This window comes from Lolium rigidum, chromosome 2 (assembly GCF_022539505.1).
Source record: "Lolium rigidum isolate FL_2022 chromosome 2, APGP_CSIRO_Lrig_0.1, whole genome shotgun sequence".
In the NCBI taxonomy this organism is placed as follows: domain Eukaryota; kingdom Viridiplantae; phylum Streptophyta; class Magnoliopsida; order Poales; family Poaceae; genus Lolium; species Lolium rigidum.
In genome coordinates, this window is record NC_061509.1 from 83,498,298 (window position 1) to 83,513,511 (window position 15,214).

Consider the following 15,214-nt stretch of genomic DNA (forward strand, 5'->3'; position numbering starts at 1 on the left):
AAAAAAAAACTGAACCGAAACAAAACGCCCGCTAATTCAGGACTACCCTCTCCCTCTCTCCCACGGACCACGGTTCTCCTTCGTCCTCCGCCGCGGCACCTCCACTCCGGAAACCCTAGCCCTGCCGGCCGCCATGCCGACACCGGCCGCTGGTATGCACCCTGCCAACTCAAGCTCCGCAACCAGGCATCTACGCCGCCGGCTTACGCGCCTCCACCGGAGTCGGCTTCGTCGTCCGCCGTGACGCCTCGGGTCCACTGCGCGCCGCCTCAGGCGCGTACGTATCCAGGTCTGTGCGGACGTGGTCTATATAAGCGCCTGGATGGGCACCCACGCCCAAGGTGCGTCTTCTATTGCGATCGAGATAGTTGCTGCGGTTCTGCCAAGAGGTGGTGCGGTTTCGACGCCGAGATTGAAGGTTTTCGTCGGTGGTTTTCGTCTGGTAACATTGCTCGCCGGAGGTTCCTGAATCTGGGAAAAAACTCGAGGGAATTCTTGCAGGTATGCTCTTTTCGCGTTTCTTGTGGTTGATCGGGCTCGACTGTTCACATTGAATTTGTGATTGTTCTTGTTAAATTAGTGCCTCACTAGTTGTAATTTTTTCTATTGAATTGTAGAACAAGAGATTGGATTTGGCCCGAACCTAAACGAATCTGGGAAATTCCTGAACTAAACAAATCTATGAATACCTAAACTAAGCAAATCTGCAAATATATCATCAAGGTACAATCAGGAAAACGGTGCAAGGCTTTTATCTCTTGCACTTGATTGATCGATTCTTTGCCAAAATTACCCCAAGCAAGCAGTTGAGATGAGTAAAGAAATCTCAACAATTTTGGGACATCAAGGCACGGTACCTGTTGTAAATTAACAAGCCTAAAACTTTTGTGAAAACCTATGATCAAGATAGGTAAAAACAGCGAGAATTGATTCGATCTAAAATTCCACTTGATGCTTTATTCTATGATCAACTCATTTACTCATTGCAAATCAAATTTTTTATTATTTATTATGAAGTGCTGAAAATATTTTGGAACCACCCAATTATTTCTTCCCGGCTGATTAACAACATAAAGTTAGGAAGAAGTGGACAGCGAATTTGATTGAAACATGGATTTGATTTTTCAGACTTGGTTGATCATAGAGTTTGATCTACATAAATTTGTTCTGTAAAGAAAAGAATAGGCGTACATGCATCATTTTTCTTGCAACCATGAGCTCCTCATGACATTTTTCTTAATTCAGTATTTTCGTGATTATATTGTTCATAAATTATTATACTTGAGGACTGTATGGATTTTATCTGTGAAGATTTTATGAGAAAGAGATTGAATATAAGAATTAGATTAAGAACTGGCAATCAGCAATAGAAAATATATAATATCAGTGCATGTTACTGCTTAGTTGGATATTATAAAGGTATATCTTATATGAAGATTAATCATGCGCATTGTGCAAAATATAATGTGAAGTGTCTACTTCTTGATACTAGTTAAACGCTATTGTAGTTTTTTTTTGAACTGGTTGATCATTGAAAAGATTTATGCTCGTTGAAATTGAAGTGAATAAGAAAACCTTATATTCGTGCAATTTTCCATATTTCGGGTTTTTTGTTTGCAGCTTACTCAATCTGTTTGTTTTGCTTGTTCTTAATGATTTTTTGTGTTTGCTGCAACACACATTTTTTAGGTACCGTGGTTATAAATGTCTACTATTGAAGAATTGGATAGAACACCGGTCTCTGTTACCGGATCTTCTCCTGTAGTCAGTCCAGAAAAATTCATTAAATGTTTGAAGAAGTTTTATCACCACTGGAAGGATCATGAGACTGATATTTGGGGATCTTCGTGTGCAATTGCTGTTGCTACTCCTCCACCCTCTGAAGATATCCGATATCGGAAATCATTAGCCTTGAGCATGTGGTTTTTTGGTCATCAATTCCCAGAAACTATAATGGTGTTTCTCAGCAGGCAGATTCATTTCCTGTGCAGGCAGAAAGATAGTGATGTGCTTAATTCTTTGAAGATGGCTGTTTCTGAAGCGGTTGGTGTTGATATCATGTTGCATATACTGAGAAAGGGTGATGATGGGTCTGCCTTAATGGATGAGATCATATGTGCTGTATGTGCACATTCTGAATCAAACCATGTTGTTGTTGGGCACTTAGCAAGAGAGAAGCCTGAAGGCAAGGTTCTTGAAGCATGGTCTGGAAAGCTGCATGGATCAAGGTTAAAGCTTTTTGATGTGTCAAGTGGCATCTCTGAGCTTCTTGCTGTGAAAGATTTCACCGAGATCATATATGTGAAAAAGGCTGCATATTTAGCTGCATCAGTTATGCGGAAGTATGTAGTTCCAAAGGTGGAGAAGATCATAGTGGATGAAAGGAAGGTAACACATTCAAAGCTGATGGTTCTGACTGAGAAGATACTACTTTCCCCAATAAATATAGATGTTAAACTGAAGGCAGAAAATGTTGACATATGCTACCCACCTATTTTTCAAAGTGGAGGCAAGTATGACCTTAGGCCTGCTGCTTTTAGCAATGATGATGTTCTGTACTATGATTCTGGAAGTGTCATTATCTGCGCTTTGGGTGCTAAGTACAGTGGTTACTGCTCAAATGTGGCAAGAACTTTCCTGATTGATTGTACTGCAGAAAAATGTTATGCATATAAGGTCCTCCGTCAAGCACATGATGCTGCTATTGCTGCTTTGACACCAGGTAGCATGGTTAGTTCCAGTTACCAGGCTGCAGTTTCTGTGGTCAGGGACAAAGCTCCTGAACTTCTTCCTTTCCTTACCAAGACAGCTGGAGCAGGAATTGGTATCGAGTTCCGCGAAACGTGGCTGTCCTTGACTGAGAAAAATGACCGGACACTAAAGGATGGGATGATCTTTAATGTTTCTCTTGGTTTCCAAAACTTGGTAGACAAAACCAACAGTGACAAGACCAAAGAATTCTCTCTATGGCTGGCTGACACTGTTCTTATCTGCAAGAAAAATCCAGAAGTCTTGACAGCTTTTATCTCCAAGGCTGATGGTGATGCCTTCTATTCATTTGATGGGGATAATGCAGGATTACCTTCTATGAGACCAGCTCTGAAAGCAGATGTTATGGTCCCAGTTAAACCTATGCCAAAACCAGAGTTGATGCTTCCATTGAGAGAAAATTTGCGATCCCGTAGCAGGACACCTAAGGAGGACCTTAGGAAACAGCTTCAGTCAGAAATCTTCAAGAACAAAACTAATGAAGCAGCAATGAGAGGTGGTGCTGCTGATCATAAGTTACTGGAGGGACATAGCCGTTCCAGAGCTATGGAGGAACTGGTTGCATACAGGAGTGCAGGTGACATGTCTGGTTCCAATCGACTGGAGATTCAGGTGGACAAACAGAATGAAGCTATCCTGTTACCGATATATGGAATTACTGTTCCCTTTCATGTTTGCACCGTAAAAAAAGTGGAAATCCGTGGGGATTGCAACAGAGGAGTTTATGTCAGCATTACATTTAATGTCCCTGGCACTACCGCTTCCAGTCTCCATGCCACCCACTTGCAGAACCTTATTTTCTTGAAAGCAGCCACCTTCCTTTCAAAAGATAGAAGTCATGCTGTTGAGGTTATTAAATCGGTGAAGATTCTTCAAAAAGAAGTCATTGAAAGAGCTAGAAGAGCGACCTTGGTTACTCAGGAAAGGCTTCAACTATGTGATGGAATGAGGAGGGATAGGATTCAGTTTTCTGATCTGTGGATACGACCATCATTTGCTAGCCGTGGGCGGAAGTTCCCTGGAACCTTGGTGGCCCATGTCAATGGTTTTCAGTATTCTGCATCAAAATCTGAAAAGGTGGATATTATGTTCAACAACATAAAGCATGCCTTCTTCCAGCCAGCTGAGAGAGACATGATAACGCTGGTCCACTTCCATCTGTACGATGAGATCATGGTGGGCAACAAGAAGACTAGGGATGTGCAGTTCTACAATGAAGTGATGGATGTTGTGGATGCAGTTGGTCTTAAACGCCGATCAGCATGGGATCCGGATGAGATTGAGGAAGAGCAGCGTGAAAGGGCACGGAGGAAGGAAATAAATGGACATTTTGAGCTGTTTGTGAAAAGGGTTGATTCCGTGTGGTCCCAGCCAAGATTGGACCAGCTCGGCTTACATTTTGAAAGCCCATCACAGAAGCTTGGCTTCAATGGTGTCCATGGCAGAACAACATGTTTTATCGTTCCTACTCCAAGTTGCCTAGTACAGCTTGTTGAATCACCATTCCTTGTAACTTCGTTGAGGGAGGTCGAGATTGTATGCTTGGAAAGGGTGGCCCTGGGGCAGAAATCTTTCGACATGGTATTTGTGTTTCAAGATTTAAAGCGAGATGTTGTGCGCATAGAGGTCATTCCAATGACATCTATTGATAAGATCAAAGATTGGCTTAATGATATCAACATAAAGTACTATGAATCGAAACTGAACCTTAACTGGCGCAAGGTCCTGAAGACTCTGGACCATCCAGATTCTGACAAGAATGACAGGTGGGAATTCTTGAATCCAGATGCTAGTGACTCAGATTTAGAGAATACCGAGACAGAGGATGAGAAGTACGAACCGTCTGATTCAGAGTCGGGCTCAGATTCTGATGACGAAGACAGCGACAGCGAATCAGTGGTGGATTCTGGTGAGGATGAGGTTCTCTTGGCTGGTTCAAATGATGATGATGATGGTGCCGAGTCATGGGATGAGATGGAGCGCAAGGCAAAGGATGCTGACATGGAGATGGGCAGTGAATCTGACAGTGAAGACGAGAGGCAGCGGCGGAGGGAGAAAGCAAAACGACATTTGAATCTTCAGCACTCATCGGGTCTTCCCCAGAAGAGGCAGCGTGCCAACTGAAGGCAGTAGAAGTTGTGATTTCGTGTGAAAATATTGCGAGTTTGATCAATGCTTTGCGCATCTGTCGTGTCCAGTAGTCGTGTTGGCTTACTATTATATTCTTGTACTAGGTGTCTTCTACCACTACTTACTCGAGTTAATTTACACGAACTGTATTCTTTTTCTGATTGTTGGTCACATAATTCTCCCATTTTTCCCTAGTTTCTGCTGTTGACATCAGAATTCATGGATTTTTTGTGAACAGAGTAAAATTAGAATCCCCTTTACTACGTGTCAGCTGCCTACAAGAGTTGGCTTTTACTTGATTGTTATGGAGAGAGTTTCCCCTGTTGGTTTTTATTGGTGTACTATTTTCTCTCGATTCTAGACTTGTTTGATCTTTGAAGGGTTTTAACCAGTAAAATCTGGCTCCAACGCAACCCAGCAGGACGATGATAACTGCATTTTCCCCCATCTTGAAACAAAAAAAGTTGTTTTGTCCACTAAAAAATGTTGCAAATTGATACACTCGAAACAGCCTCCTGCTCCAGTTTTCTTCCTTGTGAATATAAACACGAAACATCCATACTACACATACATCAAGCATAACCTCCAACGGAACATAATATTATTGGCCACAGCTTGTCAAGAGTAGTATTTACAGCTAAACGAGTACTAGGAACCACACGGTGCTTACATCAGCAACAGAGCCAGCTCTGCAAGTCTACACTATTATTCTGTACACAACATTGGCTTTCATGAATCAGTTCTGACAGATGGCCGCTTCAACACAACCAAGCACGCCCACATCGACATCTCCATCCATTTTGTGCAGATTCCTATAAAGATCTTCAGTTCAGTGAGTACGAATGTCCACTACTCAGCGCTCTCCGAAGAACGTCGGCGTTCCACCCAAAGACGGAATCAGAAGAGCTGTCAACACACGTCCAAGGAAAAGGTGTCACCTGGAGATTCAGATACTGATGAATGATCCTCAACCAACTGCCACATGCTATCTATCCAAGGAGGCTGTCTACTTAAAATATTCTGCGCATTTTGATCTATGAAACTAAACGCACCTGGGGATTAAAATCTCGTGATTGAATATCCTGTCAGAGATCGGAGGAATATGGTCCTTTTTCTCATTGGCGTAGTTTATGATCTGGAACAGGACTTCTTGGATCAGCAAACCCAGTGCATCACGTCTTGAGCTTGAACTGGCCTCTTCTAATGCTTGTCCTGAGGGCACAAAGCATCCCAAGTTAACAAATTATACCTGATTTGTCATCACAAGCATACCATTCTGAATATATATTAATTAGCAAAACTACTCCTACAAGTACTGAGCGTAGGACCTGGGTTTGTCCCTAGCGAGGAGCCAAGAAAATACCTTTAGTACTTGTTGGTGCTTTGGAGCCACGCGATTTTCCTTGTCCTTTAGGGCTTGTGACATGTAAATTGATAAACCATTGTTCCCAGTAAATCCTCTCAGTCTTGTTGCTGAACCAGCCTGGGTGCTTGTTCTTTTCATCGAAGAAGGAGAGGCACACCTGATGTATTAAGGTACCATGTATTAAAATGAAAATCTCAAAACAGCACAGCTTGCAGTTTAACCTATATTGAACTACCTGGCTTCTGCGATTTGGGTGCTTTTCTGCCCAAGCAATGAACTGGTTGATCTTTTCATCGACCTCCTTTTCTAATTCTGCGAGTCCACATTGCACCTGGCCACACACACACACAAAAAAAAAAAAAAAAATCAAAGATTGCTATTTCAGTTGGAGCAGGTCACATGGCAGCATATAACCTAGAACTAATTAATATTGTCCAAATATATGGAGGAAATAGAAGCTCTTTTCAGGGTAATAAGTAATACTCACATAGGTGATCTCAAAGAGGTCGCAGTCAACATCTTTGGGCCGAACAAGAGTAAGAGTTCGATGGAAGAAGATTGTATGCAGAATGCCTGCAACGTTCATGATACACGATATGATTAGGAACACGGTCACAAAAAGAAGTTGGATAATTGATCTCTTTTTGAAGACAGACATATATAAACGTAACTGCTTTAAAAAAAAAAGCATGTCAACATGAAACAAAGAGCTTAGGAAATAAATCTCCAACACCAGTTGCAACCAATCAGATTACAAATGTCATATTGGTCACAAGAGGTGCTGCAAAAACAAATATGGGGGCCACGGTATATACTACTACCTCCGTTTCAATGAATAAGCCGCTCGCGCAATCCAAGACGAACTTTAACCAAAATTCAGCAACAAAATCTTGATTATATTGTACTCCCTCCAATCCATATTACTTGCCACTAAAATGGAAGTATCTACAATTAAAATGTGTCTAAATACATCTATATTAGTATCAAGTAATATGAATCGGAGGAATTACTTAATTACCATCGTTAGATTCGCACTGAAAAATACTTTCTAATGACGCTAATTTTATACCAACAATATTTATATATTTGAAGCAATTATTGGTCATAGAAAAAACACGTAAAACAAGGACGCCTTTATTCATTGAGACGGAGGGAGTACTGTAGTAACAAATTTGCCCAGCTCTCCTCCTCCCCCATCAACAGTTCAACACCTATATCTTGGAGATCAAAAGTGTATTCCCTGAAGGAGGAGCATCAATGGAAAAATTCCCCAACTCTTTGAGATCACCAGCACCTTGGACGCGCAACATAGATCACAAATCCCTTCTTATTTCTTTCTGGTCTTTACACGAGAACTAAAGAGTGGATTGACTACCATATAGTACTAGTATAAAATTGATCAAATTGAACAGGAAAGGGGAGCGAGAAGATAAAACATGGAAGCGCAAGCATGACGAAGAGAACTGAAACAAAAACTTACATCGCAGCACATCTTTGATCTCCGTAGTCTCCAGCTCCTACCACGCAACCAAGAAAGACCGTATTTAGAATCATGCAAAAGATTAGGGGGATCGGATTGGATTGGATTGGATCTGACCAGTTCATTGAGATGGCAGGTCTCGCAGTTCATCGCGGTTGATCGGCGCTCCTGGATCCCTTCGAATCCTCCTCGCCGAAATCTCCAGAGATAAGAGAAAGAGACACGCTTGGAGTAGTAATTTCGGAGTAAATCTGGATAGCTCGCGGTCTGTTTAACTCGTCGGACAAGCAAAGTTTCTGGACTTGCAGGACGCAACTGACAGGTGGGCCCACTCCTCTGGCTTGTGGGGCCGTGCTCCTTGGAGTCGGACGTCAGCAAAGAGTTCGCCTTTGCTTTTCAGTCCTACTCCTACTAGGGTTGATTTCCCGCCGCCTCCACCCAAACACAAACACTGCCCGCCCAATTCCTTTTGACGCCTCCTCATCGACGGCGGCGGCGCCGGCACCGGCGCCGAGGGCGAAGCAAGCAGCCGGCCGCCGCAGGCACGGTCGCGGTACGCCTCTACTCAGCCAACTGTCTTTGTTTCAGTCGCAGCCCGCTCTGTTCCTCATTTTGCTTGCGCGCCGTTGATTCCACCCATCGATCGCGATGTGCGCTGCAAATTCTTGTTTTCCTCGTAATTTTTGACACACGGAGGATTAATTCCTGTGTGAGTGGTGCCGAAGCCGTATTTACCGTGATTTAGTTTCACCAAACAACATGTTCAGCATGCTATTTGTTCTCTTCCCTTTGTACTGGCCGGTTGTTAGATTCATTCATGTGAATTATTTTAGTGGCCAAGCAGTAACAGAAACGATTGTCGTAATGTACTCCATTTTTGTATTGATAGTTCCTGCTCCAGATGCTATCGTCATCAAAGGTACTCAGCACGGGAGCCGCTCCACTCTATGCACGATTGCGCGTTAAGTACACTACCTACCAGTACCTTTACTTTTGACACGGGGGTTTCCCTTCTTTTCAAACAGTTCCTAACTGAAAACATAGCCTCACATTTCTTGCCTCAACAGTTTTGTGGAATGTGTTCTGATAATTAAACTGTGGATGATTTCCTTGTTGCTTTCAGTTGCTTCCTTGTTTTCTTACTATTGCACGGTCCTTGTTTCCCCCTCTTTTGGCGGTAAAATAAGCAATACATGCCCTGGCCCCAAACTTTATTCAATCTGAAATAGTTTGATCATTCCCACTGTTCTGTCAGGATTGAGCTAGGTATAGATTCTTGCACCTGTGTGCGTTAATGCCCTGAAACATTGGGGTTCAGTGTCCAAGGGCTCTTATTATATAATAACTTGAATAGCCCTTTAATCTTCTAGGATGTTGTTTACCTATCAATGTGTCAGCCCCCTGCTTTCCCTGCTGACTGAGTGGTTCTTATATGTTGCTTCCTGATATTCAGGTCACACAATTTTTCAGCAGGTGTACAACCAAAACATTTCGTTTGCCAAGGCTTAAATATTTTCAAGCCAGCAACCAGTTGATGTCTTCCTGCTTTCACCAATCTCAGATGATGGCCAGTGACACAAATGACAATTCACGTAGTGATATTCGGAGAAACTATCAAGTAGTCGTTGCTGCTACCCGTGAGATGGGCATTGGGAAGGATGGGGCATTGCCATGGAAGCTGCCTGGTGACCTTAAATACTTTAAGGAGCTTACAATGGCTACATCAGACCCCTCAAAGAAAAATGCTGTTATAATGGGAAGAAAAACGTGGGAAAGCATACCCCTTAAGTTTAGACCATTGCCGGGTCGCTTGAATGTTATACTGACTTCTTCTGGCAGCTCTGATTATGCAACAGTCGAGAATGTTGTTGTTTGTGGAAGCTTGGATGCTTCCTTAAAACTATTAGCATCAACTCCCTACAGCTTAATCATTGAGAAAGCTTTTGTAATAGGGGGTGGACAGGTGCTGAGGTGAGTTATTTTCTTTTGTAGGAATATTTGTTTGAAGAACATTGTTTCTATGTATTCTGGCATCATATTTGGTGGTCGCTTTAACCACACAATTATGCTGCAGGGAATCTCTAAATGCATCTGCATGTGAGGCCATCCATCTTACTGACATAGAGTCGACCATTGAGTGTGACACTTTCATTCCTCCTGTTGATCTATCAGTCTTCCACCTGTGGTTTTCATCTTCTCCAGTTCTGGAGAACAATATTAGGCATTCTTTTGTAAGCTTTGTTCGTGTTAGAAAATCAGTAGCAGAAGTTAGCAATTCAAATGTCAGTGAATTACCTGGCAATGATACTAAGAACGAAAAGTTTGAAATTCAGAACTTTTCATTTCTACCTAAGAGTATCTTCGAAAAGCATGATGAGTATCAGTATCTCAATCTTGTTCAAGATGTAATACGAAGTGGTGCTCGGAAAAATGACAGAACAGGAACAGGAACTTTATCAAAATTTGGTTGCCAGGTGCCTTCTCCTCACTATTTTTTTCAGTATTTATATTTTTATTTGATGGAAATAAACTTAGTGACTATTTTGTTAATTCCAGATGCGGTTTAACTTGAGGAGGAATTTTCCATTACTCACAACAAAGGTACTGCATGCTCTGTCTTCAATATATGCACTTCTTATTTTCGAACATAACAGTTCTGGAGTCGGTGCGTGCTGCTAGAAATATGGAAGGCAATGCTAACCTATCATTTTGGTAAATTAAGAATTGAAGGTCAGAAAACATGGATAAGCTAAAGTTGATCTCTTAGTAAGAAAGATAATGCATATTTCTCCATTGTACAAGATGACTTTTTCTGGACATACGTCTTCTGGTTAATTTTAATCTTAACATAGTTTTAGGAGTTAGCTAGCATTAAATTTTAGAGCTGGCACTAAGTGATAATCCATTGTTAGAGATAACACTAAGCGATACTCCATTGTTAGAGATAACACGAAGTATGTGCTTCATGTAGATAATTTAGACCCTGCTTTCTTGAATGCACTGACAATTCTTAATCCAGTACACGTGCATTTCAGTTCACAAAAACATGTTACAATTTGGAAGGAACCAGTTAATTTCTGATAAAGAATCTAAATCCTCACATTCTTAATTGGGTTTTTATTTTTATTTTAAATCCTGACTAATATTAATGTTTGACAATAGACACTCACAGATATCCTTACATCTTACTCCCTCTGTTCACCAAAAGAAGGTGCACAGTTAACTTTGACCAAAAACTAGTCCAGCAATACCTGATTTGATGTTATGCAAAATTGATATCATCAGATTCATATTCAAAAGAAGTTTCAAATGGTATAATTTTTGTGGCACATAACCCACATTATATTGGTTGAATGTTTCATGTTTGGTAAAAGTTGAATCTCGAAGAAAGGAGGCGTGCTTCTCAGGAAAGGAGGGAGTAGCTTGTAAATCCCATGGTCCAATAAACCACAAAATATGGAGACCAATTAGATTTTAAGCTCCTTTATTATTAATTGGTTTTATTTGTGTCCAGCTGACATCAAAAGTTTTGGGAGTATTAGCTTATACATCTGTGCAAAAACTTTAAATCATTGACAGAAAATTTTGGCGCACTTCTTTGTGTTCTCGTTTGATATAGTGTGTTATTTCTTCTTTATGTTGTTTTTACTAGAGGGTGTTTTGGCGTGGTGTTCTTGAAGAGCTGTTGTGGTTCATCAGTGGTTCAACAAATGCTAAGGTAGTTGAATATTTCTTTTATTTGTGCACTTCTAAAATTTACATGTTGCAAAGACACTTTTGGTGTTGGTGTCTAGGCTATGATGGTAAAAACACAGGTAATGCACTTTCCTCAAAGAGGACAGCAAACTCCTGTGGGCACGGAAATGTTTCCGATTAAGGATGTTTCTTGATAATATACCCTGCCATGCACCTTAAAACATGGTTTGCAGAAGCATTTTTGGCACAAATCTTATTGAAACTAGACTTTCTGGTGTTCATCGAGTATTTTCCTAATCAATACAAATAGGCAATCACATGCATGTTAATTTACTTACTATTCATGCTATTTTTTATATATATTTGAAGGCAGCTTATGTGTTTAAGCTGTTTGAGTCAACTCTATTGAGCTTCTGCATGCAAGTATGATATCCTAGTTATATTTGTATTTTTGTTCTGTTGGCTGCATTTCAGGACTAGATAGTATATTGATTATATTGCTGTAATGCATCAATGGTTCATGTCATCATAAAGTTATTAAATTGCTGTTTGGGGTAGGAGGAAATATTTTTTACTTTTTTCATGTCAGTGTACATAAATTTTTGTTTACAGGTTTTACAGGAAAAAAACATTCACATATGGGATGGCAATGCTTCGAGGGAGTATCTTGACAGGTACATGTCTTGGATATAACTGCTTAGAGAAACAATATAACATCTCTAAACTTTATCTGCCTGGGATATTTTCTAGTATTGGTTTATCACAACGAGAGGAGGGTGACTTGGGACCAGTATATGGATTTCAGTGGAGACACTTTGGTGCTGAGTAAGCTTACATTGATTTAGAAATCATTCCCGCTTGCTCCTTCACTGTGTCATCTTACAACCATCGCGACACATTTCACAGATATACCAACATGCATGCTGATTACACTGGGAAAGGTTATGATCAGTTACTTGATGTAATCAACAAGATCAAGAATAACCCTGATGATAGGCGAATCATTCTGTCCGCATGGAATCCAACAGATCTCAAGAAGATGGCACTTCCACCTTGCCACATGTTTGCACAGGTTAGTATAGATCACGGAGAGTTTTTTCCCTCATTATTTGTTATCTGGGAAATCCATAACTTCACGTGCAAAATTGGGTTGTATAAATCTTTATGTTGGTGCAATTCTGTACATGACCGTATCTTATGCCAAAATGATAAGCAATTTATTTGTATTAGATCGAAGTTTCTTGAGGAAGCTTTGTATAGGCTCTAAGGCTCCCTTCTGTGAGGATCATAGATTATTTTCTGTGCCCTGTTTGCTCATATACTTGTTGTGTTCCACAAAAAATAATTCTCCAAAGCTATATATCTGCTTGCAAGTCAAATAGTATGATGATTTCTGACGTGGATATTTTGTTGAAAATAGTTGGGTTCATAAATCATTCTCCCTTGATTACATTTATGGATAGCTGTGCTATTTTCTCTTCTTGTCAGCTCATTTAAAAATCTTGATTTATATAGCTTGCTGAAATTTGCAGTTTTATGTTGAGAATGGAGAGTTATCATGTCAGATGTATCAACGCTCAGCTGACATGGGACTTGGCGTGCCATTCAACATTGCATCTTATGCTCTTCTGACATGTATGATTGCACAAGTTTGTGGTAAGTTTTCACTTGATGTTCTTTTTATCAGTCTCACTTATATTTGTGTAAAGACAGCAAAATCACATTAATATACCTGCTCGTTTTGTTCATCGCAATTTGGTTCGTTGATGAACACATGACGTGTTTTGGCTTGGGTAGCATATATTATGGAACAACTTAGGTAACTACCACCATGAAGATGGTTGGACGGTACATCGTAGCGGATTGGGGAGTAGAACATAGGTTTATACAAGGAAGAGATTGATAAACTACCATCGTATTGCTTGATTCTATGTGTTCCATGCTGTCGTGATCCAGAAGTTGGATCTCGATTCGAACTCAAGAATGAACCATAGCTTTGCCTTCCTAGTTCAGCTGGGCTCTTCCTAATTTAACCAGATTCTTAGTAGACCCAACCGTACCCAAGAAGGATACTTACTCCTTTATTTATTCCTTTTCTTGAACTTCCTAACTATTTCTAACATAACAGGTCTAATGCCTTTCGCGGGTATACCTAGCTCCTGCTGCCTTGTGCATCCACGACCATAACATATTATCTGAAAGTCTACCTCTCCCCCCTGAAAAGGCAAAAGAACAAATCCAGTAAACGAACTAATTGTCCATCCCTTGTTTTTCTACGTGTGCAGATCTTTGTCCTGGAGATTTTGTCCATGTTATAGGTGATGCTCATGTCTACAGCACACATGTTCGAGCTTTGGAGGAACAAATTAAGAAGCAGCCTAAGCCTTTTCCTGTAAGCATTTCTTGAGCATAACATAAAATTGTATAAAAAGTAACTGGACATATACTAACTCTGGCTGTACATTTAGGTAATTTATTTATCTGCTTATGCTTTACATTTGATATCATTTGCAGATTTTGAAGATAAATCCTCTGAAGAAGGATATGGATTCATTTGTTGCTTCAGATTTTAAACTGGTTTCCTATGATCCTCACCAGAAAATAGAAATGAAGATGGCAGTGTAATGAGTTAGCATTCTCCATTTGTACAAGTATATGATACCTATTATTGATGGTATCCTTGTAAACCAACATACGTGGTAGAAACTCTAGGCAACTTCTTTTTCATTGAATGGTTGATGTCTTGGTGGAGGATAGTCACATTTTAACCATGGCATAAGCTGGCGAATGTACGCCAAAGAGATGGAGTCGGATCGCAAAATGTAGAGCTTCTGCTGCCAATAGCAAGGTGGTTTGCAACCACAATGTGCTTTTCTAGGGCACTGACATCAGCTCTGGGGAGATGATAATTCATGGCTGCTATTTAGATAAAATCGAGGGCTGATATTATAACATTTTAGCAACTTTGTCTGGCATCTGAACCTTAGAGTTGCAACACTGATTATCTGAGAAGTCTAATGAAACTGGTGCACAGTTCATTGTCATTCGAATCAAATTTTATAGTACTAACATTATCGGGATAATCCTTTTGATAGGTTTGGTCGATATATTATTCATAAAACTTCAGACAAGAGGAAATAGTATTTGGCCCTTTAAACTTGGCGTGCAGGCACTTTTAGTCAAGTTGGGAACGGTTCAAATTTGTCAATAAACTTTGCTTGTGGAGTTGTGAGGTTTTCTTTTTATGAAATCGTGGAAATACTTTCTTTTGATACCCCTAGACATGACATTCTCTCTCTCTGTTTATCTACGGAACATCTCCATGCGCCGGCTCATCATAGTACATCACTACTGCCGCATCCGCTGCCACTAGGCCTCCTGTAGACGTGCCTAGGCAGTACCCTTTTGGTGTGTTGCTGGATTTCATGTTGTAATGCTGGTCTCTCTTATTTGTAGTGATCTTTTTTTTTTAAATAAACACCCTGAAAGTTTAGAACCCTAACTGGAAGGGCCAAAGGTTGAAATTTACATCACACTGATGCATTCGATCAAGTGAACAATTCAAATCATAACTGAGACAAGTAAAACAAGTGGATCGGGGAACTGCGTGGTGGTGCTGCTGCTACTGTGCTTGTTTTTATTTATTCAGTGTTACCTATCCTGCAAAAGCATTGTGAGTTTGTCTAGACTCCAGACCTGCAGACTTCAGCAGGTTGCTAAAAGATGCTTTTGCACCTGAAATTGGGGAAGCCCGGAATAAGACAAGATTGGGT

At 40.6% G+C, this 15,214-nt stretch overlaps 3 protein-coding genes across 4 annotated transcripts; 2 read left to right on the plus strand and 1 right to left on the minus strand.

Moving 5' to 3' along the window:
* The first annotated feature begins 399 nt into the window (after positions 1–399).
* LOC124686827 (FACT complex subunit SPT16-like) lies at positions 400–5,073 on the plus strand. The gene is made up of 2 exons (XM_047220719.1): positions 400–501; positions 1,690–5,073. The coding sequence occupies exon 2, from the start codon at positions 1,705–1,707 to the stop codon at positions 4,891–4,893; it is 3,189 nt and encodes a 1,062-aa protein (XP_047076675.1). The 5' UTR covers positions 400–501; positions 1,690–1,704; the 3' UTR covers positions 4,894–5,073.
* Positions 5,074–5,478: 405 nt separating this feature from the next.
* On the minus strand, positions 5,479–8,026 carry LOC124686828 (autophagy-related protein 101-like). Of its 2 annotated transcripts, none has more exons than XM_047220721.1 (7): positions 7,863–8,026; positions 7,746–7,782; positions 6,753–6,838; positions 6,501–6,596; positions 6,263–6,422; positions 5,952–6,111; positions 5,479–5,805 (listed from the first exon to the last, which is right to left on the minus strand). In XM_047220721.1, exons 1-7 carry the CDS (start codon positions 7,893–7,895, stop codon positions 5,724–5,726), a joined length of 654 nt encoding a protein of 217 aa, XP_047076677.1. In that variant the 5' UTR covers positions 7,896–8,026; the 3' UTR covers positions 5,479–5,723. The 2 variants fall into 2 exon arrangements, with proteins under 2 accessions (XP_047076677.1, XP_047076676.1); XM_047220720.1 differs by having other exon boundaries at positions 5,479–5,837; positions 7,863–8,003.
* A 1,201-nt stretch (positions 8,027–9,227) lies between these two features.
* LOC124686829 (putative bifunctional dihydrofolate reductase-thymidylate synthase) lies at positions 9,228–14,421 on the plus strand. Its single transcript, XM_047220722.1, has 10 exons — positions 9,228–9,716; positions 9,820–10,219; positions 10,302–10,346; positions 11,398–11,463; positions 12,054–12,115; positions 12,192–12,266; positions 12,348–12,513; positions 12,974–13,097; positions 13,727–13,833; positions 13,956–14,421. The coding sequence occupies exons 1-10, from the start codon at positions 9,280–9,282 to the stop codon at positions 14,064–14,066; spliced, it is 1,593 nt and encodes a 530-aa protein (XP_047076678.1). The 5' UTR covers positions 9,228–9,279; the 3' UTR covers positions 14,067–14,421.
* The last annotated feature ends 793 nt before the right edge of the window (positions 14,422–15,214 follow it).